Source organism: Podarcis vaucheri (assembly GCF_965113315.1).
Source record: "Podarcis vaucheri genome assembly, chromosome: 5".
NCBI lineage: Eukaryota > Metazoa > Chordata > Lepidosauria > Squamata > Lacertidae > Podarcis > Podarcis vaucheri.
The window spans coordinates 69,225,825-69,253,042 of record NC_138763.1 but is presented as its reverse complement, the minus strand read 5'-3'; the positions used below and the strand labels follow the sequence as shown (position 1 = coordinate 69,253,042).

The window sequence follows — 27,218 nt, the reverse complement described above, 5'->3', positions numbered from 1 at the left end:
TCTTGCAAGCAGACCACATGGCACAACTGCCATGGGGATGCCGCTGAGAAGTGACTCATCCCACACTAACCCCGTAATCTTACAACTACTCACCATATGAACACAGCAATAGACTCCTGAACCCACTAGGAATATGAAGCATATGCACAGCATGTTACCATAAATCCATGATGTTTCAGATAGAACAGGGATTAACAGCTGTTTTGGTGACCATAAGGACTGTTCTAGCCCATTTGCAAAACAAACATCCCAGTCCAGACCCTTATGTTTACAATAATTTACAACTGAGTTCTTATTCATATAGGTGCCCCTAGGCATATTGACTCGAGGGGCAGCTCTCAACATGAAGACTGGGAACTTCCCTCACAATCTACTGTCCTGTCATTTTTATTTCTTTGATCCCCACTTACTATAAGCAAGAACCTAGACACCATGTGCACTCCTTGAAATAGATCTCATACACAATGCCTCTTTGTCATGGCTTTTGAGCTTTCAGGAGAAAATTCAGATTTATAAAAAAGCATTAGCTTTTGAAAGGCATTTGTTTAAATTAAGAAGATCAAAGTTTACCTTATTTGCCTTCCCTTGGTAAGAGAAGTGAACCACTTCCCTTAGTAAATAAATAAATGTCTTGTGTTTGTAGCTTAATTACATATAGATTAATTACATGTAGCTCTAGATTCTTAGATATCCTTAGAAAGCTTTAGACGTCACTGTTTTTTGTTCACAGCATTCAGATTATATTTTCTCATTCAAATCAATCTCTATGCATGCTTCCTTACCTGTCATTATTTTCTTTCTTTCAAGTCTTTTTCTTCTCTATCAATTTCAACAAAGCAGGGGAAAAAAGTCAGTCTTCGAAGAAGGGGACCGTCAGAGGGCTATAAGCAGCTTTGCCTCTCGTGCTATTGAGGCCCACAAGCAATCTAATATCAATGGAACATTGAACAATAACTTCCCCAAATCTGCAAGTAATGTGACGCTTTTGTCTGATGAGAACCCATTGACAACTCAGAACCCTCTGTACATGGAGGGTGCGACCCAGGGTTCTGCTTATTCTGGGGTCCTGCCAGAGAGAAAAGATTTTCTGTCCCCCTTTTCTCCCAGAAAGTTAGCCTTGAAAAATTCTCTGTTGGGATGGCCTTTGGGAAGCATTCATCGGGCGTGGACTCTACCAACTCGTCTTCCCAGAAGACACCTTTCTGATGCTTTGAGTAGGGCAGTCATTATGGACCCAGTTCAGTGGGAGCAGGAGAGAATCAGGGCAGAGAAGGAAAGGGCAGGGATTCAGCACCGCAGAGCCGACGTTGGCAGCCCAGTCTTCAAAAAGATCATTGGCACAAAGATATCAGTCAAAGAGAAAGCAAGGCAGTTTGAACAGCAGGCCCTGCAGGAAATGAAACAAGTGAGATCCCGAGATATGAAAAGTTTGCGTTCACCGACACATAGCAGCTGCACTCAGGATGGAGAGAGCTCACTTGAGTTGTCTACCGAAAGCCTCCTTCCATCTCCTGTCCATCTCTCACCTTCTTTTTCCTCCCTCAGTCCTCACTCTGAGGTTATTGAACTCGACACGTCTACTATACCTTCTGTGATCATAACTCACCATGATGCTCCTGAACGTTTGTCCCCTCCACCAACTCACAAACCCATTCCTCCTTCCTTTAGGATCAAAATTCCAGCTCGCCAAAATCTTTTACCCTGTCAACCTACAGTGGAAGCAATGGAAATCATTCCTGATCCACCAAAAACCCCTCCACCGCCTCCACCACCTCCGTCTCCCCTCCCCCCACCACCAACTCCTCCCCCGTTGCCACTTCCATTTCCTTCCCCTCCTCCCAGCCTTTCCTTATCGTCGTCGTCTTCTACTCTAAGCACTCAGCTCCTCTCCCCTGCAAAACACACCAAGTCACCCTCCAAACAAGAAGTGGTCTGCATCCCTGATTTACCTGACCCTCCTCGCCGGGAGCTGAAGGGGATTCTTAAAAACATCCAGAACTTAGCAGATATTGAAAAATCTGTGGCCAATATGTATAGTCAAATAGACAAAAACCACATCTTACCTAAGCACATCGCCAAGCTGAGGCCAGTTGCAACACCAGAACCACCAAGTACACAAACGGTGATTGAGACTGAGCACAGCCAGCAGAATGGAAACTTGAGCTGCATAGTGGAGGAACTTGAAAAAAGATTCCCATCGCAGTCCACTGCATTATGACAAACCTGTGTATGTTGCCTGATGTATAACCTGGTACCATTGCAAACCTGTTGCCCAGGACCCCAGGATCCACAGAACTGCTTTGTCATCGTCACTGAGAGTTTCTCTTCTCTTTCTCCGCTTTTTCTTCCTGACTTTGCAAACCTGCAAATCCATAATAACACCTTTCTTCAGCTGGTCCAGATGGTTTAATTTTATGATGCTTATTTCCCTATGGGAGTGCTGTCCTTATCTACTTTTTCAAAAAGTACTGCTTTTATTTCTTAGGTGGAGGAGGAGGCATTCCAGAACTAAAATCAGTGGACTGGAAGCACATGTTAGCTCAGATGCAATGCTAAATGGGGATGTTTTTGTTTATCGGGGAGGGGGGCATCCTTCCGTCAAAAGTGTTTGTATCAACAAGCAAAGCAACTACCCTGCAATGCAAAGAGGCGTTGTGGTGTCTTACTGCTTTCACGTTAAAATGTTCACCAGGGGAGAGGTCTTAACTTTTCACTGTAAGATGTTGGATGTCACTGGAAGGCAAGAGATAGCAAGCAAAACAGACTCAGCAAAAAAAAGTAGGGGGGGAGGAAAGCTGAAGTTATTACAATAACGTATCATCTTGTTCTGTAGATTGGAGAGGATGGCAGGCTTGCCGTGTTGATAAAGGTTTTCTGATTTGTCGTTCCACCTTCTCTTCCTTCTTTCTGTAATCCACAGCATGCCTTTCATTACTTTTTCATATACTGACACTGCATATTCTAAGACTTCACGTTTGTAATTTATTTTGTGTAAAAAGCATTTTACAAAAAAAGAAAGAAAGAAAATATTCCTATTAAAACACAGAGTTTCCTCATTCTGCATGCTACATTGCTCAGCATATTTCTTTCAGAAAGTCCCCCTCCCCTAATTTCATCAAATCTAATAAAGTAATTTGAATCATTATTACAAAAAGAGGGATTTATAAGTGTGCGGGTTTTTTGGTGGGGTAGATTTTGCAGGCATTTGGCTTGAAGTACTCCAAATGAAACCTATTTCTTAAATGATAATTTTATTAAATTGGGTAGCTGGCTCTCTGAATACATGACAAGCTAGAAGAAGAAAAAAGGCTAAAGGCCAAAATAGATGGAGAAGCTAGAGCTATATAGGCAAATATCTGCCATTCTGTGGTAAAAAGCAGAGGGAGGGGCAGGGAATTATTTGGATCATGGGAATAGCACTGGGGAGATGGAGACTGAACATTTCCCCGGGAAGAGAGGTGTCTATACTGCACCAGACTAGCTTGCAGAGGAAAGTGGACTTCAGGAGCAGTTTTTCATAAAATGCAGAGGTCCGTCAACCTGAGCCAGGTGTAAAATAGTGATTGGCAGTGGAAGGGGGCAATTCTCTTAAAAAATAAGGAACAAGGTACCTCTGATCATATTCACAGACCAGGGATTTGTTTTCAGTATCAAGAATGAGCTCACAGGTCTGCAATACACAAAATCCACTTGGTTTTCCCCCTCAGCTTTCTTCATTTCAGTAGCCTGGTTTTTTTTAGAAGGGGGGGCAATTTTTAAATTGTTGCTAGTCTTGAACAATTAGTGAGTCAGAAACCCTTGGTTATCTACTGAAACTCTCCAATGTCCTACCTTCTGTCCATCTAGGGCAGGGGTCAGCAACCTTTTTCAGCTGTGGGCCAGTCCACCGTCCCTCAGACCATGTGGTAGACCAGACTATATTTTGGAAAAAATAATGAACAAATTCCTATGCCCCACAAATAACCCAGAGATGCATTTTAAATAAAAGGACACATTCCACTCATGTAAAAACATGCTGATTCCCGGACCGTCTGCGGGCTGGATTGAGAAGGCGATTGGGCCGCATCTGGCCCATGGGCCTTAGGTTGCATACCACTGATCTAGGGCATAGGAAACAAGGTGACTTCCATCAGAGAAAGCATTGATTCCCCTCTTCAACACCATAGCAAAAGAGTCTCACTCTGGATATTGTTTCCATGAAAGAAAATGACAGTGGGTGATTTAAACACAGATCTTTGCTGTTGTACCCTGATTAGGATGTGAGTTCATCTCATCACATCTTTCCTCTTGCCCCTTCAAATCAGAATAATTATATTAAAACTAATATTTAAGAGAAGTGTTAATGAACAGTGTCAAAAGAAAGCATGTATTTGGAGTGAACTTTAAAAGCTTAAAGCCAGTTTGTTGGGCTAATATTATCAGTCATGCACAGACAAGTAATTACAAGGGTACTTTAGTTAAAGGTCTTAAAATATGCTGCTTTTCTTCACCGTCTGGCTTTTTCTCCAGTGGCTCTTGGGACAAGTATGGATGGCTCAATCAAAAATTGCTGAAGGTAGATTCTATTTTGTCCCAGAGCCAAGCGCTGCAAACTTCATCACTTGAGTTCTGCTGACACATTAGAAAATGCTTTGTGCTTAATAAAGTCTCCTATTCAAGGTGGAGTTTATTTCAGGTCCAGCGTATGTCATCAGTAGCAATAATAGCCAGCTATGTAGTGAGTACAGTAATCAATTCATTTTCTTTTCTTGCTACAACAGAAGTTTAACATTTTTGAGCACTCTTGAGTATAGCATGACTTCAGGAACAGCAGGAACTCCTGAAATAAGAGGTTTCTAAATCTGTAAGTTTCAATTCGCTTCATTCTGTTATTTCAGAATGGCACTGAAATTGAACGAAATGCTGCAGTGCTGCATAAGTAGCTAAATTTTCAAGCCTTATCAACATACTGTAACATGCTGCCATACAGTGTTCGAGTTCCTTTAAGTAATGGAAAGTTCAGGGCAGCCTTTAAAGCAGGGGTGAGAAACTTGTGCCCCCCCCAAAAGACACATGAAAGCATAAGAGCCCCGCTGGCCCATTTAGTCCGGCATCCCGTTCCCACAGTAGCCAACCAGATGTGTAGGGGAAGCCACCAAGCAGGGCATGAGCAGCACAGAACTCTCCCACTTACGTTACCCATCAACTGGTATTCAGAAACATACTATCTCCTATACTTCTATACAAGACGGGGCCCTCTTGCTAGTTCCACCACCCTCCTAAAACTTTTGGTTAGGGGGAGTGGCCCAGGAGAGGGCATTATCTGTGGCATCCCCTAAGCTGTAGGACTCCATCCCCATAGAGATGCATCTGACAACTTCATTATACAGTGGTACCTTGGTTTTCGAATGTAATCCGTTCCGGAAGACCATTTGACTTCCAAAACATTCAAAAACCAAGCCGCAAAGGGCGGACTGCAAATTCAATAGAGAAAATGGGGGGGGCTCAGTGGAAGCCGTTTGATTTCCAAGGCGTATTCGAAAATGGAAGCATTTACTTCTGGGTTTTCGGCGCTTGAAAACCAAAGCGTTCGACTTCCGAGACATTCAAAAACCAAGGTACCACTGTACAGTTTTTGGGAAATGCTGAAGACTCACCTCTTTACTCTGTCACAACCCACCCTGGGACCTTAGGGTGAAGGGTGGGGAATATATTAAAATAGTGGTGATGATATACTGAAGGGGTTTGCTGTCAGATTCCAGTTCACGTCACCCTCATGCTAGTAGCCAGGGAGGAACTGTTTCCAGAAGCATCTGTAGGGCTATGGGTTTCCCATTCCTGCTTCTCGTGATCAGTTTGCCTTGATGCGGAGCCCACTGGGAAATTATCATGTTGCTGTATATCAGGGGTAGGGAACCTGGGGCCCTACAGATGTTATTGGACTACAACTCCCATAATTCCTGATCATTGTCCATGACAGTTGGAGCTGATGAGACTTGGGAGCTCAACATCATTCACAGGTTCCTCACCTTGGCTGTGTACAAATTAACCTGTTATTAAGAGGGTGCATCAGCAATCACACAAGCAGAGTCCCTCCCATAGTCAAGTCCTTGTGCATAATTTAAAGCAAAAATCAAAATAATCTTCGTTTTTACTTTTCATGTTAGACCAGACATTTTTTCCAGCCCTTGTGAAAATGTGTGGATTACATGTACCTGTCTGTGAGCAAGTAAGCCTCATGAAGTTCCAGCAGGCTTATTATTGTTGTTGTTTAGTCATTTATTAATGTCCGACTCTTCGTGACCCCATGGACCAGAGCACGCCAGGCTTACTCCAAGGCAACTGGATATAGGATTGCAGCCTCAATTACTGTTATTCAGGTTAAACCTGAAGATGGAGCCTTACATCATGTTGAGGTCCTTAAAAACAGTTTCCATGTGCTATGACGTCTGTAGTATGTTTAGATTCCATTACACTTCCTACCTTGAACAAAGCTAGTCATGTGGGTTTGAAGGGCTGATATGGGCAGACCAGAGAGGGCACGCGAAATCTATTACTGAAGAACATATTTTTCAAAGCACTAAATTATTCAGAACCAAATGGCCATTGCCTTTCAAAATTAGTTTCTAGTGGATCTCATCAAGAGGATAATGAATCTCTAATCATGTGTGACCTTCCATATGCAAGTGGGTCAGCCAGTACACAAGAAGCCTGTTTACAAAGGTTTCTTTAGTTCAGCCAAAGTTTAGACTAATCTCCTGGGTGAAATGAATGCTGTCATTCTAAAGAATGCTTTTTTGGGCCATAAATGGTGTCTTTTTTCCAACATAAATTATCATTTTGTTTGGGGTGGGATGCCATTTGCCTATGTTTCAGGTAGACCCGTAACCACCCCACTTCTTTTCAGGTAGACATAATTAAGGCCACATAGGCACCATAAATTTAAAGCAATAGCTGACAGAATTCTTCAGAGGAAGACCTGGTGCTTTAAATGTATGGTGTGGATATGGCTTCTGGCTGGCCTACTCTTCTTTTCCGCTTGTTTTGAAACCATCCTGTTTTTTTCCCCTTCCGCATACTTCCTATTTTAGCATTTCCTGCCATTTGTAAAGGGCAAATATATGAACTTTTTTGGTGCCTCCAATGTCTTTTAAAACAGGAGTAAAAGAAATTGCACCACAAGGATATCTCCTACTGCACATATCTGCAGCATGTAACATAAAGTGTCTGAAGCCATTGAGAAGACCAGTGTCCTCTGTGCTAGATATCTTGTTAGAAGTTGGCCATTTTTAGCCTTGAGGGCCATGCACACCTGAAGTTTGGCGTTTTAAGGCCCCTTGAAAATTCAGTCCAGCTGACACTGCTCTGAGTGGCAAACCATTTTTGAAGCACTGTTTGATCAGAGACCAGAGAGGGACTCTGAAAAACTATATTCTCTTTACAGCAAGGATAGAATGGAACTGATTAAAGAGAAACAAGTGATCCTTCCATGAGCTATTTGAAAAGAGCCTGTGTATTTATCATTTACAGAGATAGGCAGTATCTTTGAAGCTTTAAATAGTAAAACCTTTATCTCAGGAGCCAAAAGTTGCAAGAAAGCATGTTCTAATTCTGCATTCTGTTTACTGCCTTTGATTTGGATCTATCTTTTGGGTTTCCTACAAGATAACAACTAAAATATGTTTAGAGTAAGGCAAATACACATAGGAATTTATCTATCCAGTAACCGGAGTTGACAAATTATAACTCCTTTAAATCTGTATCACCAAAAAATTGTAGGACAGTATGCAAACAATTGTGCAAATTATGTTTCTTGTATCCAGAAGGGGTGTATATTTACAGAAAGTGTTCTGACATCTGCTGCTGTTTGGACATGATTATATATCATCATTTGTTTTTTGAGATTTAAGAGATTTTTGCTCAGCTACTAGTATTCATTGAATAGTAATCCAGAAATGTTGACAGTTTGCAGGAGATAGGTCTATGGTTTTCCTTCAAGCCACTAGAATTACAATGTAGCTTTCACATTTAGCCAAAACCATAAATGCATTTTCAAGTTTTTTGTCTTCGTAACAATAATGATTAGAAATGTGCCTTACTTTTAAGAAAGAAAGATTGAAAACCAAAGTTGTCAGGAATTCAAATTATCTAAAAGATCATTGGTTGCACACATTGAGTGCAACTTAAGAGACTAGTAAAATGTGGTGACAGGATTTCTAGTAACGACTGCATGTGTATAAGAAATATTATATATATTGGTTCTTCTCCAGTTTTCCTTTAATACATAGGGCAATAGCATGGCAACCATTGCCAAAATATTTTGAGGTCTGTTTTATAAAAATAAGAGAGAGAAAAAAGTATTATTTTGGTTTTATTATGAACAGTTTGCCGGTTATTACATAACTATTGTGTAATGTTTTGTTATGAACAGTTTTATTTGACACTATATAATTCAGTGCATATCAGTTCCCCGGCCTCTGATGTTGCTAAACTCCAGCTTCAATCAGGTCCAGCCAGCCTGCTCAGTGATCAGGGATGATGAGACTTGTAGTCCATCTGGAGTCCTACAGGTTCCCCATCCCTGAATTAAAGCAATAGTGTTGCTTATTTTGCTTGCAATATTGGATCACAGAAGCGTGTGCTGAGAGACAATTAGCTCCTTCCTTCTAGTGGCAGCTCTTTAAAACGTCATCTGAAGACTGAACCATCTAGAACATGATCATTGAGACTTGGGAAGCTGCGACCTGGCCAGCAGAAGAAGTATTATTGCCAGTCTCTATGTAAACGTAGAAGTGCTTTTGAGAATTGCCACCTGGGATCTGAACCATCTTGGTTTTGGAGACTGTGGGTGGAGTTGCACATTCTGTTGCTACCTTGTGCCTTAAAACCCGGACCACAACCTCTCTTCTGCAAAGTTGCATTCACAGGGAATAACAATGAGGACAAGGAAGTGGGTGGCAAGGTCTTTTCTGCCCACCCAGTACTCCTCACATCTTGGGTTTCAGGTCCATATTGCCATTGTGAGGATATACTGTACCTGAAACCTTAACTGGTGGGTTTTCAGGAGGAAATCAGTAGGTGAGAGAAGGCTTAAGCTGCCCCCCTCCTGCCCGCTGTTTCTCCCTATAAATTATGGCCTCTCGAACAACTCTCCCCCCCAAAAAAAAAACTTTCAGATCTATGTTTCTGTCAGTCAGGCATGCCAACTGGGGTGGGAGTGGTTGTGTGAAGGTGTGTCTGTGGAACAATGGACAAGGGAAAGTTAAGTTCCCCTGCTGCTATCTGCCATTTTTGCTCTTCAGGTTTCCTCCTTTCAGTGCCACTTTGCTAAGAAGCAGCAGCCAGCCAGAGTTTTAACCATGAGGCAGCAATGGAACATGCCATACAAAAGAATAAAGCAATACTGCTTAGGTAGACTTTGAAAAGTCATTGATAATCCTAGCGATAAATCTCCATTTTAGATGTTCATTACTTTCCTATCAAATGGACTACAGCAATAATTTACCTCTGATAATCCAATACACAAGCTGAATGCTAATAGAAAAGCTTTGCAGATGGTAATATTAAAAATTAAATGTGATCCTCCAGACTCTTCTTTATTTCCCCCCTAGGTGTCATTAAATTGTTTCCCTCATCTGCTGCCTCTCTACTAGTTTAGCCTTAATATAATTGTGTGCATGTCTGCTTCAAGATAAAAAAATGTAAGTCCTAAACAGAACATGAAGAGATCAGTCCAGAGGAACTTAAGTGCTCTTAAAGCTGACTAAAACCAGTTGTCCATAAGCATGCAATTAAACACCTAATCTGGCAATCAATGCACAGTTACTGGGGGGCTGAGTCCCCTTGAATTTAGTAGGATATGTCGTGAGAAGATGTTAAGTCTTCAAAACTGCACCCTGGAAATGGATGCTGTCCCTTTGGCAGCTAGATCAGGCATACAGCACAGCAGCTGCCCATTTCACCTTCTGCCCTTTGCCTGCCACACCCACTCTGCAGCACATTTTGAATCCGGCTTTCTACAATGGGGAGCATGGGGTGGAACAAAGGTATCAGAGAAAATAGGTAGGGGAAGCCACAGCTACTTGCATCCCAATTGGTAAATCCAATTGTGTTTGTTCCGAAGTAACTGTGTATGGGATCGTCATCTGCCTACCAAGTCATTTAAAGATTCCGTCTGTGAACACACCAAACATTTTAAGCACATCCCCCACACTAAAGAATTTTAGGAAATGTACTGTACTCCTCACAGAGTTTCCTGGAACCCTTAACAAACTACAGTTCTCCATTCAGTGGATTGCAATGTTTCCCTTCTACTGATAGAAGGTAGAATGGGGAAGAAAAGGAATTTCCGATGAAAGACTTCTGTCAACAGAAACATTGGATGCTACCCAATAGCTAGTGGAGCAACGTGACACTGTTGCTCTCCTGGCTTCTCAACATAGCAGCTGATTGGCACTTCCCAGGAGGGGGGGGTGCTTGGTCCACGGTAGCAGAGCCAATCTGCCACCACAAGGCCAGGTTCCTTGCACCTCACCCCTCCACAGTAACCCACTGTGTCAGGAAGCCAGGAGAGTGATGGTGTCTGACCGGGCCCACCTCAGCAGCCACTACTGACCTGTAGCTCCGCCATCCAAACTCCCAAGCTGCTTTGAAATTTCTCCTGGTTGGCTCCAGCTTGGAGTAGATCCATTGAAATCAATGGGGCCTAATTTAGTCATGACTAACTTGTAGAGCCATTAATGCACCTACTCTAAGCAAGCTAATTCTGGGTCCAACCCTCCATTGGCTTTAAGCTATTCAGTACTGTGATACATGAAGTGCTACCAGGAAACTTATTTCTGAGGGGCAGATCCTGATTTTCAGTATGTTCCATTCCGACCACAGTTCTATCTGAACTACGGATTTGATGGAAGATCTTCCTAGATGTGTCTTGACTTTCTGAAGTGACCCTACGGAAGGTTCCAAGGGCAGTACATACAAGGGGAAGGCTTTTGAATATCTGACATGTGGCCAGCAGCTTTTAACTACAAATAGATGTTCCACCTTTGCTTCTATGCAGTCTTAGGAGGGGGGGGGAGAGAGAGAGTTACGCATATCTCCTTGGGAGATCTAGGATTAGGATATGGTACCCAGCCCATGTCAAATGAACCTTGCCTTCCTTGGTCAATTTTGGGTTCTCATTTTTATTATTCTGTTGGCAGTAATAATCCAAAGAAACCCACAGTAATCCAGTATTTAAGATATTTATGGCCTATTTTCATACTGTTGCCATCATTATCTGTTTCTTTGTATCTTGATCATTATTTCCAATGCATTTGCCCAAGAGCCACCCTCATGTTAATGCCTTTGATGCCCTTTTTAAACAAAGGCGAAACAAAGAAAATGTGATTGCCTCCCACATTCATGTTCCAAATTAAGTCTCAAGGACCTTCTAGATTGGGAACCTGAAGCACAGCAAGGAAAAGTCCTCATAAGGATGCAACATAATCTATATGTCATGTTATTTGTTTTAGGGTAGTTCTACAGAATTCAGTGGGATGTACTGTGAGGCCCATAATGTTCTATTGCAAAGTCTTTACATTTTGAAGAAAATGATATTGTTAAAATGCATATTTATATTTACAGCTTGAATAGCTGTATTAATGTCCTGTTTTTCTTGTGCTTAATTTCAGGCGTGGATATGCACAGCAAGAGGTAAGACACACCCTATATTTTAGTAAGAAGTTACCATTTACATTTTTTCTCTTCAGCATAGCTTGGATAATTTTTGCATTTTATATTATTTGACTCACTGAACACAACATTTAAACTGCATTATCAATGAGAGTTGAGGATCTGCACAGCCGCAAGTAATAATAATATAATAATAATAATTTATTATTTATACCCCGCCCATCTGGCTGGGCCTCCCCAGCCACTCTGGGCGGCTTCCATAAAAACCAAAAATACAATAAAATATCACACGTTAAAAACTTCCCTGAACAGGGCTGCCTTAAGATGTCTCCTGAATGTCAGGTAGTTGTTTATCACTTTGACATCTGCTGGAAGGGCGTTCCACAGGGCGGGCGCCACTACCGAGAAGGCCCTCTGCCTGGTTCCCTGTAGCTTTGGAGTGGAGTCCACTCAGGGATTTCCAAATACAGCACACCTGGCATCTCCTCAGTACCTGTTTTGTGAAATGCCTTTCCAAATTCTGTAATTATATTTCAAAAAAGTAATTTTTTTGCAGGAATTCTTGCCTAGTGTCTGAGCATTAGAAGTTGGAATGTTTCATGAATAGGGTCTGCACAGGGCATTCTGCATAAGAATATATGAAAGCCTCTCTCCCATTTGTTGTTCAAAACCCAGTTGGACTGGCAGTTGTGAGATAAATGGGCTCAGGGAGCTAGAACCAGAACTTGCCAGAACAGTGTGCTGGCCCCGGAAGTGGGAGGAGAGACCTGACCAGCCTCAGCAAAGTCCCCCTGCACCTCTGGCTCGCAAGGAGACCCTCCTGAGAGCACAAAGATGAAATCCCTTACAGACTCCAGAGCGGGTGTCCTCACGAGCTGGATGGGCATCTGGGCTTTACTGAGGCTCTTCAGCCCCCCCCCCCCCAGCTAACAGCTGATATATGGGAAGTCCATATGATATGTGAGCTGGAGTGGCATGGGCAGGGGGCTTGTTAGGTTGCTCAGCTGAGGCATGGAAAGGCGCCCTTCGCCTCAGTTGAGCAGCCTCAACAAACCTCTGGCTGGTGAGAAGACCCTCTTTGGGCTCAGGTGGGTATTCTAAGGGAGGTACATTCTGGCACCTTTTTCGCTAGAAAAAAAGCACCGGCTAGAACTGCTACAATAAACATTTTCTACTTGAGAACAGATTTCTCAGATCAAAATACACATTTAGCTTCAGTTATATATATATATAGATGACACCAAAGTATGTTAATTGTAACTTTTCCCTCCAGAAATAACTCTTCATGTGAGTTTTGAAGAGGAAATCTGTCAATTATACATGTGGCCCTGTCTGGTCTTTGACCACAATAAAGATTGATTGATTGATTGATTGATTGATTGATACATGTGGTCACTCTTCAAAACTAACACAAGACAGGTGTTTCGGACTCAGGAATCTGTTCAGACTAAGTATAAATGTCTTGGAAGAAGATGACAATATTGACAACTGTGGGAACCAGTTCCCTAGAGGCCAAGAACATCTATGGCCTGTTGGGACCTTTGCCAAATCACAGGGCAGCGAAGCTGAATTTAATACATGTGGATCTAAAGTGGCTTTGCCCTTTTGCCTTGAGAAAATCCATCATTAGAGTAGAACTAAATTAGCTCTGAGCAATATTTTGGCCATTAGAGTCATAAGCAAAACTACTGTTGTCATGCTGGTTTAAAGGTTACCTCGTAACCCTTCAACCTCAAAATAAATTACTTGCATTTTCTGTTATATCTTTCTCATCAACCTGTTTCTGTTTCCAATTTTCTTTGTCAGCAACAACAATTGCTGAGGCCGTCCCTTCTCAGACCAGAGGTACAATTTTCTCACTTTCTTCTAGAACTTTGGGAGCACTCATATAGAATACCTTCTGACACACATTTATACATTTGGCACTTCCTTATCATTAACACTGAAGGAGAAAACAAGTTTTTAAATCTGTTTTTTAGTGTATTTATGCTGACAAGTTATTTGGCAATACTGTGATATTTTCATGCACCTGAGCCTGCTGACTTCAGTTGTGTGATTTTAAAGTTGACATATTTCTATAGCTTCTCTGCTGTTACTCAAACTGTCCCAAGATCCTTTTTGTCCCAAATAACTCAATTAACTGCAGTGTTAAAAGCTATACTCAAGAAGCTGAATGATAATTACAAGCACCCTTTATGCTCTAATAATCTTAAGAACTTTCATTAGCAGCATGAACGATACCCTCAATTCTTTGTAAAGTATGTTGATAAGTGATTGTGCTTTAGTTATGAAATGCAAGACTTGGTTCAGGCCATAGTATCATCCTCCACATGAGGAAAGCCAGAATTACCATATTTTTCACCCCATAGGACACACTTTTTCCCCTCCAAAAATGAAGGGGAAATCTGGGTGCGTCCTATGGGGCGAATGCAGGCTTTCGCTGAAGCCTGGAGAGCGAGAGGCATCGGTGCGCACCGACCCCTCTCGCTCTCCAGGCTTCAGGAAGCTATCCGCAAGCCTTGCAAGACCGGCGGGAGTTCCCGCAGGCTCACAAGGCTTGCGGGCAGCAGCCTGCAGCCTGGGCGAGTGTCCGCAAGCCTTGCGCGCCCGGAAGGAGGTCCCGCCGAGCGCGTGAGGCTTGGGGCGGCAGCCTGCAGCCCGAAGCACGCGGAGCCCTCCGGAGGGTGCCCCGTGCTTCGGGCAGGTGTGTGCAAGGCTTGGGGCAGCAGCCGCGGTGGGGGGGGGCTTATTCATTTCCCCCCCCCAAAAAAAAACGAGTGCGTCCTATGGGCCGGTGCGCCCTATAGGACAGAAAATATGGTATATCTTGCACGAGGCAATGAAGAGCACATAAAAGCAGAAGGAAGAAGGCAGCCCTTGATCTAGTAGTGATTTGCAGAAGACTGGCAAGGATTTTTGACTCTCAGTTATTTAACAATGGCAAAAACAAAATGCCTTTCTCACTGCTGGAATAAATATATCCTGGGGATGAACCAGGAGGAAGAATTTTTTGTGTAGAAGGATTCTAGTATTCAAAAAAACTTTCTGGCCTAAAATTCTTTAATTTTACATGTACTGTATTTTTCGTCCCATAGGGCGCACCGGCACATAGGACGCACCTCTTTTTTGGGGGGGATGAATAAAAAAAATTTATTTCCCTCCCCAGCCGCGGCTGCCGCCCCAAGCCTTGCACACATCTGCCCGAAGCACAAGGAGCCCTCCGGAGGGCTCCGCGTGCTTCGGGCGACAGGCTGCCGCTCCAAGCCTCGCGCTCGGCGGGACCTCCTGCCGGGCGCGCAAGGCTTGCGGACACTCGCCCGAAGCACAGGGAGCCCTCCGGAGGGCTCCGCGTGCTTCGGGTGACAGGGTGCCGCCCCAAGCCTTGTGCGCCCGGTGGGACCTCCTGCCGGGCACGCAAGGCTTGCGGACACTCGCCCGAAGCACAGGGAGCCCTCCGGAGGGTTCTGCGTGTTTCGGGTAACAGGGTGCCGCCCCAAGCCTTGTGCGCCCGGCGGGACCTCCTGCCGGGCGCGCAAGGCTTGCGGACACTCGCCCGAAGCACAGGGAGCCCTCCGGAGGGCTCTGCGTGCTTCAGGCGGCAGGCTGCCGCCCCAAGCCTCGTGCGCCCGGCGGGACCTCCCGTTGGGCGCGCAAGGCTTGCGGACACTCGCCCACGCTGCAGGCTGCTGCCCCCAAGCCTTGTGAGTCCGCGGGAACTCCCGCCGGGCTTGCAAGGCTTGCGGATAGCTTCCTGAAGCCTGGAGAGCGAGAGGGGTCGGTGCGCACCAATGCCTTTCACTCTCCAGGCTTCAGCGAAAGCCTGCATTCGCCCCATAGGACACACACACATTTCCCCTTCATTTTTGGAGGGGAAAAAGTGCGTCCTATGGGGCAAAAAATACAGCATGTGTTTTGCACTAAATTTTGGCTAGTGGACTTTTGAGGTTCTAGTAAAAATGCCAACATAGATCCTGCAAGCTTGAAGTTTGCACATCTCGACATACATGCACTAATGATTCTCACATGCTTGATCCTTCTTTGGGTTTCAAAAGGAGGAAGGACCATGTCCACATGGTGTCAGATTTGCACATTTTCAAGGCTTGATCCTGGGCTCCCCACCCATGAAAAAGATGTTACTTCAGCACAGGCCCAACTGCTTTTAAACAGAATAGACTAGGAGACCAGCCATAGATATTGCCCAGCAGAGCACATTGTAACAACTCATGGCTATTATAGTGAAGCAATATGGATGTGATTCAGGAGATATTAATGTCATGAGCTACATCAGCCTTTTTTCTCCTGTTGGTATGTCCTTTGGTAATCCATGATGAATGCTTGTTGTTCTTGCTTCAACGTAAGCGGTGCATGATTGACCATAACATCCCTCCAAGCAAGTTTGATAAAGAGCTTTGTTACTGCCTCCCCATATTTAATGTCTCCAACTGTTAAAATTTGTTTCAAAGAAAAACAGTCTACTTCACACTGTTTTTATAAGTTTAGTTTCCAAGCAACTTGAAATATGTCTTCGTAGCTCAGGAGTGGGGGACTGGTGCCCCCCCTCACTCCTCCTCCAGATGTGGTTGGACTCGAACCCTCATTAGCTGCAGCCAGCATCATCGATGGTCAGGGAGTTCTCTTACCCCTGCCTTAGATGCATGTAAAATAATTGCAGTGACTATTCATTACTAACGATCAGTGTTAGGATATTTATCATCATAACTTAAAACAAACACTACAGTGAACAGGCACTGTGTTTTACATCGATCTAAGCTTTAGCATAATTATCACATGGCATTTATTGCATTTCATTTCATTTCATCTCTCTCAGACCTCACTGCTAACTTCCCCCTGCCCTCTTTACACTCCTACCAGAGAACACAGGAGAACACTTCATGCAACTGTTGAAGTGCACTCTGGTTCAGACAAATGTATTCATGACTTACAATGGTTTTTCCAAGTACACTATAGTGAATAAAAATAAAGAAATTGTGCAATAATTATTTAACAACTGTATGGTAATTATGTAATTTCTATCATAGGAATAAGAGTACTAAGAATGAATTCTCTTTCTTTGCTCAGGAGTATGTTTTTAGCAATGATATAAAATGAAGTTAGGGCAGGAAAGCAAAACTTGACATTTATTTATTTTTTTTAGAAATATGATACCACATTCAGGATGATCCCATCATGTCAGAGAAAATAGTTTGTAAAGAAAGCACAATAACAAAATATTGTTCTTTCAGCTTTAGTCAGATTCTGTCAACTGGATCCTCTTGGAAGTTGAAATAGATGTAGGCATACTCCAAAAATGCGTCTGAAGTTCCCATTGCCCTTGCCTCAGCCCCACCGCTGGCTGAGAATTCTGAAGAGCACCACAGAAGAACTTCTTATGTTCTCCACTTCTGAGCACTGGCACTAAAGGGAGAAAACCCCCTGGGATTATTATTTGTGTTATTATTCCAGTGCCAAAGGTTGAGGATAAAAAGAACCCAACAACTTTTATCTTTTTGTCTGTGCTCATACCCTTCTCACACATGAACTCAGGGCTCTTTAAGATCTATGGGTTTGTGTATTCCTACTGAGATTTCTTTTTCTCTTTTTCTTGGTATTGTGACAAACAGGAACTTTCTATGGAATCTGGAATTGATCCTGGCCAAGAGTACTATGGGCAAGATTACTACAGTTATGAACATGGGTATTATTTATTCTGCATTTTCTATACCACTTCACAACTTTACATGCCAACCAGAGCAGGAATCGAAAGGACTGCTTTAGGCATGGCCAAGCAGTTTTTACACTAGATTGCTTTGAACAGCAGAGCCCAGTACCATATCACAAACTGTGAAAGTCCCTTTGAATTAAAAATCACTTTGTTCGTTCCCTTGGACAGAGTCAGCCCACCCATGACGGCCTCAGGCGGTTGAAGTGCAAGAGGCGGTGCTCTGTTTGTCTCACCACTTCCACTGCTGAGAGGGAGGGGCTTCAGTGTGTGGCATTGCCACCTATCTTCCTCGTTCATGGGAGGAGAAGCCGAGTGAGGGGCAACACTTTGAGGAGCATCCTGTCTTCCACAGAATTTGGCGATAGCTGGGGCAAGGTGGCTAAGGAAGTGGGCTGTGATGGAGTGCACCACAGCAGGCCAGGAGGCAGCAATTCCTATTTGCTGCAGGCGGCAAGACGGGACAGGCCGTCCCTGCCCTTGGGCATGCCACATGTGATTATATTGTTGTGCATTTCTGTTGTGTCTGTTAATCTTGTAAAACTTCACAACTTTACATGCCAACCAGAGCAAGAATTGAAAGGGCTGCTTTAGGCATGACCAAGCAGTTTTTACACTAGATTTCTTTACACTAGATTTATTTGTCGCTGCTTCCAAGGACAGGGCCAAGTACATCATAAAATAGTATTCTAGTCTCCCATTGTGACAAGAGATGGGGGAGAAATTTGGTTCAGTTCACCTTTAAAGTCAAACCAACCTAAGCTGCATTTTCCAAAACAATACGCTGAAACACAACAATTCTTTGAAATCTGCACTTCTCTGAATTTTGAAATGTCGTTCTCTGGAGAATTAATATGTTCAGAAATGCATATGCAAGGCAAAGTGTGCATAAAGATGCATATATTGGTGCAGATAATATAGAAAAAAACACGTTATATTAGTGGAAATTGCTTCACAAAATGTATATTAGGCAAGATTGCATACGACAATGTGTATATTAGGAGAAGTTTGCATTAAAGTTTGCCAGCCTGGGCTCCTTCAAGAGGAAGGGCAAAATATAAATTGAATGGATGGATGGATGGATGGATGGATAGATGGATGAATAGATAGATAGATAGATAGATAGATAGATAGATAGATGATAGATAGCTGCTTAATTTTCACGAGAACCTCTTTTTTTAAAAAAATTGCAAACTGATGTGAAAATGAAAAGAACTGAACTCATGAGTAGAAAAACAAGAAACCAAGAGAAACCAAAATTGACTGAGTCAACCATCCCTTGTTGTGACTGACTACAGTAGTGTCAGAGTGATGGTTACATTACCAACACATGTGTATCTTCCGTGGGCTTCATAGCAGTTTTGTTGTGACCCCCCTGACATTTTCCCCTAGTTCCTCAAAACAGCTGTACAAGAATAAGACTGAGGTAGGAAAGCAAAAGGGCAATTTTTAAAAAAAAAAATAATAAAGTAAATTGTATGTATATATGTCCCTCTTTCCTCACTGCCACCAAAACCAGGAAGATACAGTTTGCTGTAAAACTATAGGAGGCTAAAGGCATGTGACAAGAGTACTCACTTTAAAAAAAAGGAAGCAAGCAAGCTAAGGATGAGTGCTCTTGCATGTATTTGTGAGTATACACAACCAACATGGATACAAACATAGAGGATGTCTGTACCTGGCTTTTCCCCCAGGTACGAATTGCCTCAATACGGAAGTCGTCGCCGATTGCTGTCTCCTTCTGGAATGTATGATGAATATGGCGAAGTGGTTGTGGAAAGCGATGGCGGCTACTATTATAGCCCACAGGGACCTACGGCAGAAGCAGACGTAGGTTTATTCATTTATTTATTTTTTTCCCGTTCCAAATGTATTGACCTTTTGCAAATATATCAAAGTTCCTAACAGGGCATGTGTACATTTGGTAAGCAATTTTTAGGTTCTGACAGGGTCAGCGTCGAGAATACAGTGAGTCAAGGGTCATATGTCTCTTATCTTCACCTTCCATAGCCCACTTCTCAAGTGGATGACCTAGACCAGGGTGGGGAAAACCTGTGGATTGGTCATGCCATGACCATTGGCCATGCCAGCTGGGACTGATGGGAGTTGGAATCCAAAAGCATCTGGAAAGCTACATTTCCCTGGCCCTGATCTAGAGCAGTGTTTCCCAACCTTTTTTGGGCAACGGCACACCTGTTTAATGAAAAAAATCTCGCGGCACACCACCATTACAGCCCCGTGACGTCAGCGCGCAGCGTCACGCTGGGAGGGACGCACGAAAGTGAAAGTTTTTTCCCTCCCCCTTGCCGGGGAACCTCCAAGCTTTGGAGGTGGGAGGAGGCAGCAGAGCGAGGGACTGAGGGACGGCGGCAACTGAGGCGGCGGCGGCTGTTGTGGTGGTGGCGGCGATAGCGGGCGGAGGAGGGGGTGGCGGCGGGGCTTGAGGAGCCGTCGCCGGGAGTTGCTGCTGCTGTTGTTGCTGCTGCTGCCCGGACATGCCGGCCTCCTCCTCCTCCGCTGTCTCGCGCTCCTCCCTTTTGCACGCGCTGCCCCGCCGCTCGGCACCACCACCGCGGAGCCGCCCCCGGCTCGACGCGGATCCTCGCCGCCGCCGCCTCTCACCGCCCGACTCGCCCGCCTCCCTCCCACGGCACACCAGCCAACGTCTCACGGCACAGTAGTGTGCCGCGGAACACCGGTTGGGAAACACTGATCTAGAGCTCCCTCTGCTGTCGCCTGCCTCTGGGATAGTAGACAGATGTAGAGCAGGGGTCAACAAACATTTTCAGCAGGGGGCCAGTCCACTGTCCCTCAGACCTTGTGGGGGGCCGGACTATATTTTGGGGGAAAATATGAACGAATTACTATGCCCCACAAATAACCCAGAGATGCATTTTAAATAAAAGGACACATTCTACTCATTGAAAAACACACTGATTCCCGGCCCTATTTAGAAGGCGATTGGGCCAGATCCAGCCTCCGGGCCTTAGTTTGCCTACCCATGATGTAGAGGATTGAGAGGAAGGAAGTGTACTCTCTGCATCTTCAGAGACATTCCTCCTTGTGGGCACTATAAAACAGACCAATCTTGTAGCATGACCAAAGCCCTAATAATATGTTATCAAGCCTGCTGAAGAATAGCAACCTTGTCCTTGCACTCCACCCCACAGAAGTAAAGTATGCAAATGCTGGTCACCAAAATCATGTCAGCAAGAGCACGTGGTTATTTACTGTACTGCGGCTGGTATTGGTGAATGGTTAGTAAACACACAATCTAGGCAACTCACACGATCTGTTTTGTACATTGCAGCTGCAATCTGTTGACAAGCTGTACAGCATCCGTAATATATGCCTAGAACTGAACTGAAATATCTTAGAAGGCATTTTCCTGAGAAAATGCCTGAAATGTTTCTTTTTTGCGGTATTTTATTCGCACTATTCTTTGGTGGAAGCTGCCATCCCAGACCCCAGGGGCCTCAGGGGAACTCTAGTTCTGGAGCATTGCAAGGATGCAAAAGGGTGGCCAGGAAAGTAAGAAAATACCTTAGGGAATAAAGGGGGAGTGCCTGTGCCTCTGCCAATAAATATGATAGAGAAATTCAAGAGGCCACTTGTTTAGGGCTCTAGATGGGTCTATATGGCGGAGCAGAGGGGGAAAGACAGAGAGTTTTAAAACGGTTTCTTTGACATCTATTCATTTTCAGCGCTGCAGCATCATCTAGTGGCTAAAGTGATAAAGTGCATTTTATTACAATTGTGGTTTTAAATTATCATATAACTAGTGCATATCTAAAAGCCTTTGGTACAGGCAACAATCAAAAAGGTCTAGTGTAAACATATGCAGAAGATTCAAGTTACTGTGCCAGAGAATTGTCTCCTGCCTCCACTGCAAGCCATACGGAGATCTCCCCCCCCCCAAAAAAAAAGACTTGGGCTATGACTTTCACAACTACTTTAGTTTCATTGTTCCTTAGATATTACCAGTTTTGATGTTAAAAACAAGTCTAATCCATATACTTATTTTGCTTCTTCCCCTCTCGCTTACAATTAACTCTTCATTTCTTCCTGCCGCAAAGTATTCTAGGGCAACATGTTTTCAAGCCAGCCAGCTTTCTAAAATTATAACTAAGCTCCGTTTCTTATGATTTGCAGAGGACAAGTCCTGGTGCAGTTGTTTCCAGAAGAGCTGTAAGTCCGAGGCCAGGTCCTCCAGTAGCTATTAGTGCAGTAGGTGAAGTGGCGGCTATAAAGGCAGGCCCCAGCCAGGGAAGGAAGAAACTCAAAGCAGTGATGCAGCTGAGCCGAATAGCAGTTAGTGCCCCCAAGCCAGGAACCACCACGGAGGCCGCACCATCTCCTTGGAAGAAGGCAAAGATCTTCCCAATGATGCTGCAGAAAGTGAAAGGGAAAGATGCAGATTACGCAGAGCTGGAGGCAGCAGCTCGCCAAGCGGAAGGAGAAGACAGCATGGTTATCAAGGGAAGCTATTTCCAGAAATCAGCCGGTGACGTGATCTCGACAAAGAAGGTGGGCCGTGCCCTGAAGCGCACCTCCAAGAAACTCCGGGAGCGTGGTACATCAGAGGAAGTGAGTGAATCGGATTCAAAGTCAGGGATTTCAATCAGCGTCACGGCGGAAAGCGAATCTGAAGTGAGCGACTATGGCAGGAAGAAAAGGAGAAGGACGTCGTCGTCTTCAAGTGAGTCATCGTCGTCCGCAAGCAGCACCTCCGCCTCTGATAAAGACTACTTGACAGTGACGCTGGACCAAGACGAAACCACTGAAAGCACAGTGGACTCTGATGAAGAGCGTTCAGATTCGTCCGGGTCCAGTTCAAGTAGCAGCAGCTCCGAAGACGAAACCTCCGATTCTCAGAGCAAAGCGTCCGAAGATACAGAGTCCAAGATGTCGTCGTCGTTGCAGAGCTCCGTCAGCAGCGAAGTTACTGCCAGGACAAAGAAAAGTAGGAGCTCCAAGTCCAGTCTCAAGAACCGGTCATCTACAGGAGGAAGTGAATTAGATGACGCCATAGAAGAACTATCTGAAGAAGAAGAAGAAGAAGAGCCACCATCGGCTATAGAAGAGGAGGAGTCAGATGACATTGAAACCTCTAGTAAACAGAGAGGGGGCAGTGAGGACGAAATTGACCCAGAGGAGGACAGTGAGGCAGAGAGAGGAACTACCAAGAGCTCAGCCACTCCAACAGATTCTGAAGATGTCCCCAAAAGGGAGAGGATTCGGAAGAAAGGGCCCACAAAGATTGCAGATACTGCTGAGTCAGAAAATCCCAGTGACTCTACATCTTTTTAGAACACAGGAGGTGGAACAAGAGGTAGACAGTGTGCAGTGAGGTGTGGTTTTGGTTTGCTGTGCTCTCTCTGTGTTGCTTTTTTAGGAGGGAGGGAGCATTATGCAAGTTTTGGAAACAGTTTGGGAACCTGCCACTAGCCAGCCTGCCACTCTCTTCCATTAAGAGACATGTTTTGCAGAAGAGTTAAGGGCTCCTAGCTGAACAGCTTCACGAACTTGAATGCACACTAATAGGATTGCACAGGGGCTAAAATAATAAGAATAATTAAAAACAGGGTGGCTTGTCCAAACAACTTTGACAACAAAACTTTTATTACTTATTGATTGATGGGTTGATTGATTGATCAGGTTGAGTCCAGATGTGATTCTTGATTTCTCAGTGTTTCCTGATCCTTAGTAGAAGGCAAACTCCAGTGAATGGGGTTGTGCTAGAAGTGGTGTGAGCTGCTATGAACATTCTTCCTCCGGTGTTTGTGCTGTGAGATGGTTCATTCACTCAGAAAAGCTGAAGCTGCAGTAATCAAGCAAACAGCCAGCGTGTGTGAATTAGCGGTTTCTTTAAATATTGGGGGAGAGGGGTAGACATGTCTATTTCTACCACTGTGTGATTTGCATTTTCTAAAGATGTCTCTGTGCCTTAGAAATCAAATTGCTTTATATATATATATAAACCTTTTCACTGAAGAACTATTTGCATAAATTCTATGCCTACCCAAATTGCTTATAGCTAGGTTCGTTATTTAGCATGAAAACTACTTATTAACTAGATAGATTATTTTTCATTAAATTTACATGGTTAGTTCTCAGATTGGGAGGCCAATTATGAAGATAATTAATAATTATATTGAATCTGTTGCAATTATATTTGGCTGGTTTATTCCAAAGTTTTGGTTTGTGTACTGTAATTCGATTAATGTAAACGAGCAAATCCTTACACGCATCGGGATTTCATGCTAGCGAGGCATCATGTGGGGATAAGCATGGTTTCATGTGGTATATTCCCCATCCCCTTTAATTGCAACATCCACATGGTTACACTTGCTTCAGAAACTAAGATTGTCAAGCTGTAAAATACCACTGCTTTCGTGCAATGATCCCCTTGAAGCAGAAATGTCAAGTGCTCTTCATGAGCTGATATTACATTACAATATTTCAAGTGATTAATTCTAGGAGGAAGTGATAATGATTTTCCAGGAGGAAGTGATAATGATGTACCCTATTGGCATATTGTACATACCCTGTTGATCTCTAAGGCTAGTTCATCTATCTGCCTGTGTTTATGGTGTGAAAACTTTGGGAGTTTGGTTATGTCTGACAGAGACAGTTATCATGGATATAACTCTATGTAAGTTCAGTATCTGATCATGGAGGTAAGCCTATCAAGAGATAAGATGTCATTTGTAATCAACTGCCTCAGCTGAATGTTTTTCAGAGATAACTACATAAACCTCAGGCTTTCAGCGAGAGTCCCAGGAAAAGTCACCCATATTTTCTGCAGCTTGGGCTCACTGGTTGGCTTATGGGGTCAAACAGATCAGCCTGAAGATGACATCACACCATTTCCTGGGAAGATACCTCAGTGTGTTTCATTTCCCAAGTTTTTCCAGTATAGCGAATCCACTCCTGCCAACACTAATAGAAATGCAAAACCAAACATGTTAACTTGAAAACACCTTCAGTTCATTATACAAATGGTGTCAGGGAACAGAGATTCTAGAGCAGGCTTCCCCAACTCCTAATCTTGTTGGACTGCAACTCCCATCAACCCCACCTAACACAGCCAATATTCAAGCATGATGGGAGTTGTAGTCCAGTGACGTCTGGGGGGAACTAGACAAAGGCAGTTCAGAAGTGCTTTGTAATCACCGGCCACCACAGAGATCAAAATCTAGATTCTACTTGCTTCCTCCCTTCCAGGTCATGAATAAAGCGTTTTCCTGCATGCGTCCAGTGAGAGATGTTTATAGGATTTGCTGCTTCACACATTCCTCCCCCCTCTCTTTTATTATCGATATTAATGTAAATAGTCTCTACTTCATTTCTGAAACAAAAATACCCATATTGAGGCATTCCTTGTTTTAATCTCAATACACAGTGGTTAACAAGCCATTCAGCATATTTTAGTGCCGTTAAATTGATTTTTCTAAAGGAAATTGTTCACTTACCTAATTTTGTTTTCTCGTGGAAGCAATGGAGCTGCCAGTGCTATGCATTTAAAAAACTACACTATAAAATAATTGATTTCTCTCTCTCTTTGTCATCACTCAGTGGGCGAGGAAAAAAAGGATCAAGCTGGTTGTTGATCCCGAGTATGAGACCAGCTCCACTGGAGAGGACAGTGCCCCAGAAAGCCAGAGGAATCGTCTCAGCAACCCCAACATTCAAACCAATATCAACGGGAACATCTACATTGCCCAAAATGGCTCGGTTATTCGAACCCGGCGCAGTTGCCTCTCAAACAATTTAAAGGTCACATCCCCTGTGAGGCTGGGGAAACATTTCAAGAAACTTGATAAGTTGGCAGTGACGCACGAGGAGAACGTCCCACTCAACACGTTTTCAGCGGGGGCATCATCTAGTGACAAACTGAACACAAGACCGTGTAGTGTTTCCTTTGCATCCTCCGCTATAGACGCTGAGAACACAGGAACAAAGTCAGGGGGCAACAGGTTGAAAAGCACAGAAGAGCAGGAGTCCATTGTTGACAACGAGGATGTCAAGGAGCCTTTGGAATTACCCAGTGATCACACGCAGTCAGACGACGACGAACTGTGGATGGGTCCATGGAACAACCTTCACATACCAATGACAAAACTGTGACCTCTCTTTTTCATTTTAATTTTTACTCCCATTTATAACAAAAAGTAGGCTTTTTATCGTCACCGAAGAAAACCGTATGAACTTTGTTATCGTGCACATAAGTTGTATACTTTGAACAAAATGCTTTAAAGTAAAAAGGGGGTGAGGGGTGGGGGGAAATCCAGAGAATTTGCACTCACATTTGTACCAATTAATTGTTCTTCCCAACAACTCTTTTTGACAGGCTCCGAATTCACTGAACAAATATCATTAAAATGGACTAGTCTTGTTGGCTCTGGAGTTATTGTTTAATAATCATCAAACCACTACTTAAATGCACAGAAATTGATTGATCAAGTTGATTGTAGCTGAGAAGGCAACCATCACACACTTGTTTGATGTGTCGGTAAAGCACATAGAAGCTTTAACCACCGGTCACTGCTGTTTCAGATTTTACCCTGCTGATAATCCTACACCCCTGATCTAAATTATTTTCAGGCTGTGAATTGGCCACTCATGGATGATAAATTCAGTGATTATACACTGCATAAAGGTGGCCTGTGTTGTGCGACCCCTTCTTGTGAAGGTTGAGCCTTTATTTGAATGAAACAAACTATGAAGAAAATCACTAGCTGCCTTGGGAAACAGGTTTTATTTTTATTTATTTTTTAAAAAATGTGCCTTATTTCTAATAAGAATGTATCCAACAATGTAGCAATTTGCTCTCGCTATGTCTTCCTCAAAAATTTAGAAGAGCCATTGACCAGTATGCTCCCTCCCTCCAAATGACTTAAATCAAATATTGTTTGAAATTAGCATGTTGACTCTCTGAAGATCCTTTTCATGTCTTAGATAACTTATGCAGCTCATCTCTGTATCCCTTCTGATCTGTAACATCTTTTACACACTATGGGCAGCAGTATTAGATAATGTACATGTACTCGAAGTTCTTCCATTCATCATTGCAGGTGCGTTTCTCCACTTATTATCTCTATTGTTAATGCTAAAGTTTGCACAGGAAGCTCCCGTTACAGGTCACTTCACATGGCAGAGTTGGTGTGATGGGAATGAAGGTTGAGATTTGCTCCACACTGTCAACGCATAGTTCAATCTTACATTTGCAGGAATCCTAAAAGGCTTAGTGGTGCCAAGCTAGCAATCAGTATGGGGAGCCTGAAAGCCAGTGAGCTCCAGAACCTTCCAGTCTCTTTGCATGACGCACCATTGGGCAGATCCACACCTTACACTTAAAAGCTTGTTCAACACATGTTTCCTGCACACATGTTTCCCCAATGAGTCCTGGGAACTGTAGTTCCCCCCTCACTGAGTTACCATTCCCAGCCATCTTAACAAGCTACAGTTCCCAGGATTCTTGGGGAAAACATGTGTGCAGTAAATGTATGTTGGATGTGCTTAAAATGGGTGATGTGGGTCAGCACTTACCTGTCTGTGTGTCTGACATGTCTGGTTCTGCCCTGGTCCCATTTCTTAGCTTCACCCGGGGGGATCAATATTTTTTTTTCAAAAAAAATAAAAAGTTAACAAGCCTACTGACTGGTGGATGTACTCAATGTGACTTGACTTTTTTTTTTTTTAACCGAGCAGATTCTTGAGCAATTTTATGATACCATCAGCACATACAAAAAACCCATGCACAGATCTATTCAACTTGCATTCTTGAAACTGCCCGCCCAGTTTAGATATGTGATGTGACCCTTAAGAAGCTACTTCTTCCTGA

The 27,218-nt window shown here is 43.6% G+C and overlaps 2 protein-coding genes across 13 annotated transcripts in view; both read left to right on the top strand.

Annotated features, from left to right (window-relative positions):
• PCDH15 (protocadherin related 15) overlaps window positions 1–25,771 on the top strand; it is a 659,401-nt gene extending 633,630 nt beyond the window's left edge. For 10 of the 12 annotated variants that reach the window (XM_082222007.1, XM_082222006.1, XM_082222001.1 and 7 more), the window contains 5 exons: window positions 11,652–11,673; window positions 13,459–13,497; window positions 17,274–17,347; window positions 19,066–19,201; window positions 24,950–25,771. In XM_082222007.1, the coding sequence (XP_082078133.1) occupies window positions 11,652–11,673; window positions 13,459–13,497; window positions 17,274–17,347; window positions 19,066–19,201; window positions 24,950–25,501 (823 nt within the window). In that variant the 3' untranslated portion in view covers window positions 25,502–25,771. The remainder of the gene's footprint in view (window positions 1–11,651; window positions 11,674–13,458; window positions 13,498–17,273; window positions 17,348–19,065; window positions 19,202–24,949) is intronic. The other 2 variants (XM_082222011.1, XM_082222002.1) reach the window with 2 other exon arrangements.
• LOC309532168 (uncharacterized protein) lies at window positions 20,100–24,941 on the top strand. Its single transcript, XM_082222210.1, has one exon. The coding sequence runs from the start codon at window positions 21,662–21,664 to the stop codon at window positions 22,679–22,681; it is 1,020 nt and encodes a 339-aa protein (XP_082078336.1). The 5' UTR covers window positions 20,100–21,661; the 3' UTR covers window positions 22,682–24,941.
• Window positions 25,772–27,218: the final 1,447 nt, after the last annotated feature.

Coding starts and splice junctions, on each gene's coding strand:
- LOC309532168 (XM_082222210.1), top strand. CDS start 21,662: ATGCAGCTGAGCCGAATAGCAGTTAGTGCCCCCAAGCCAGGAACCACC.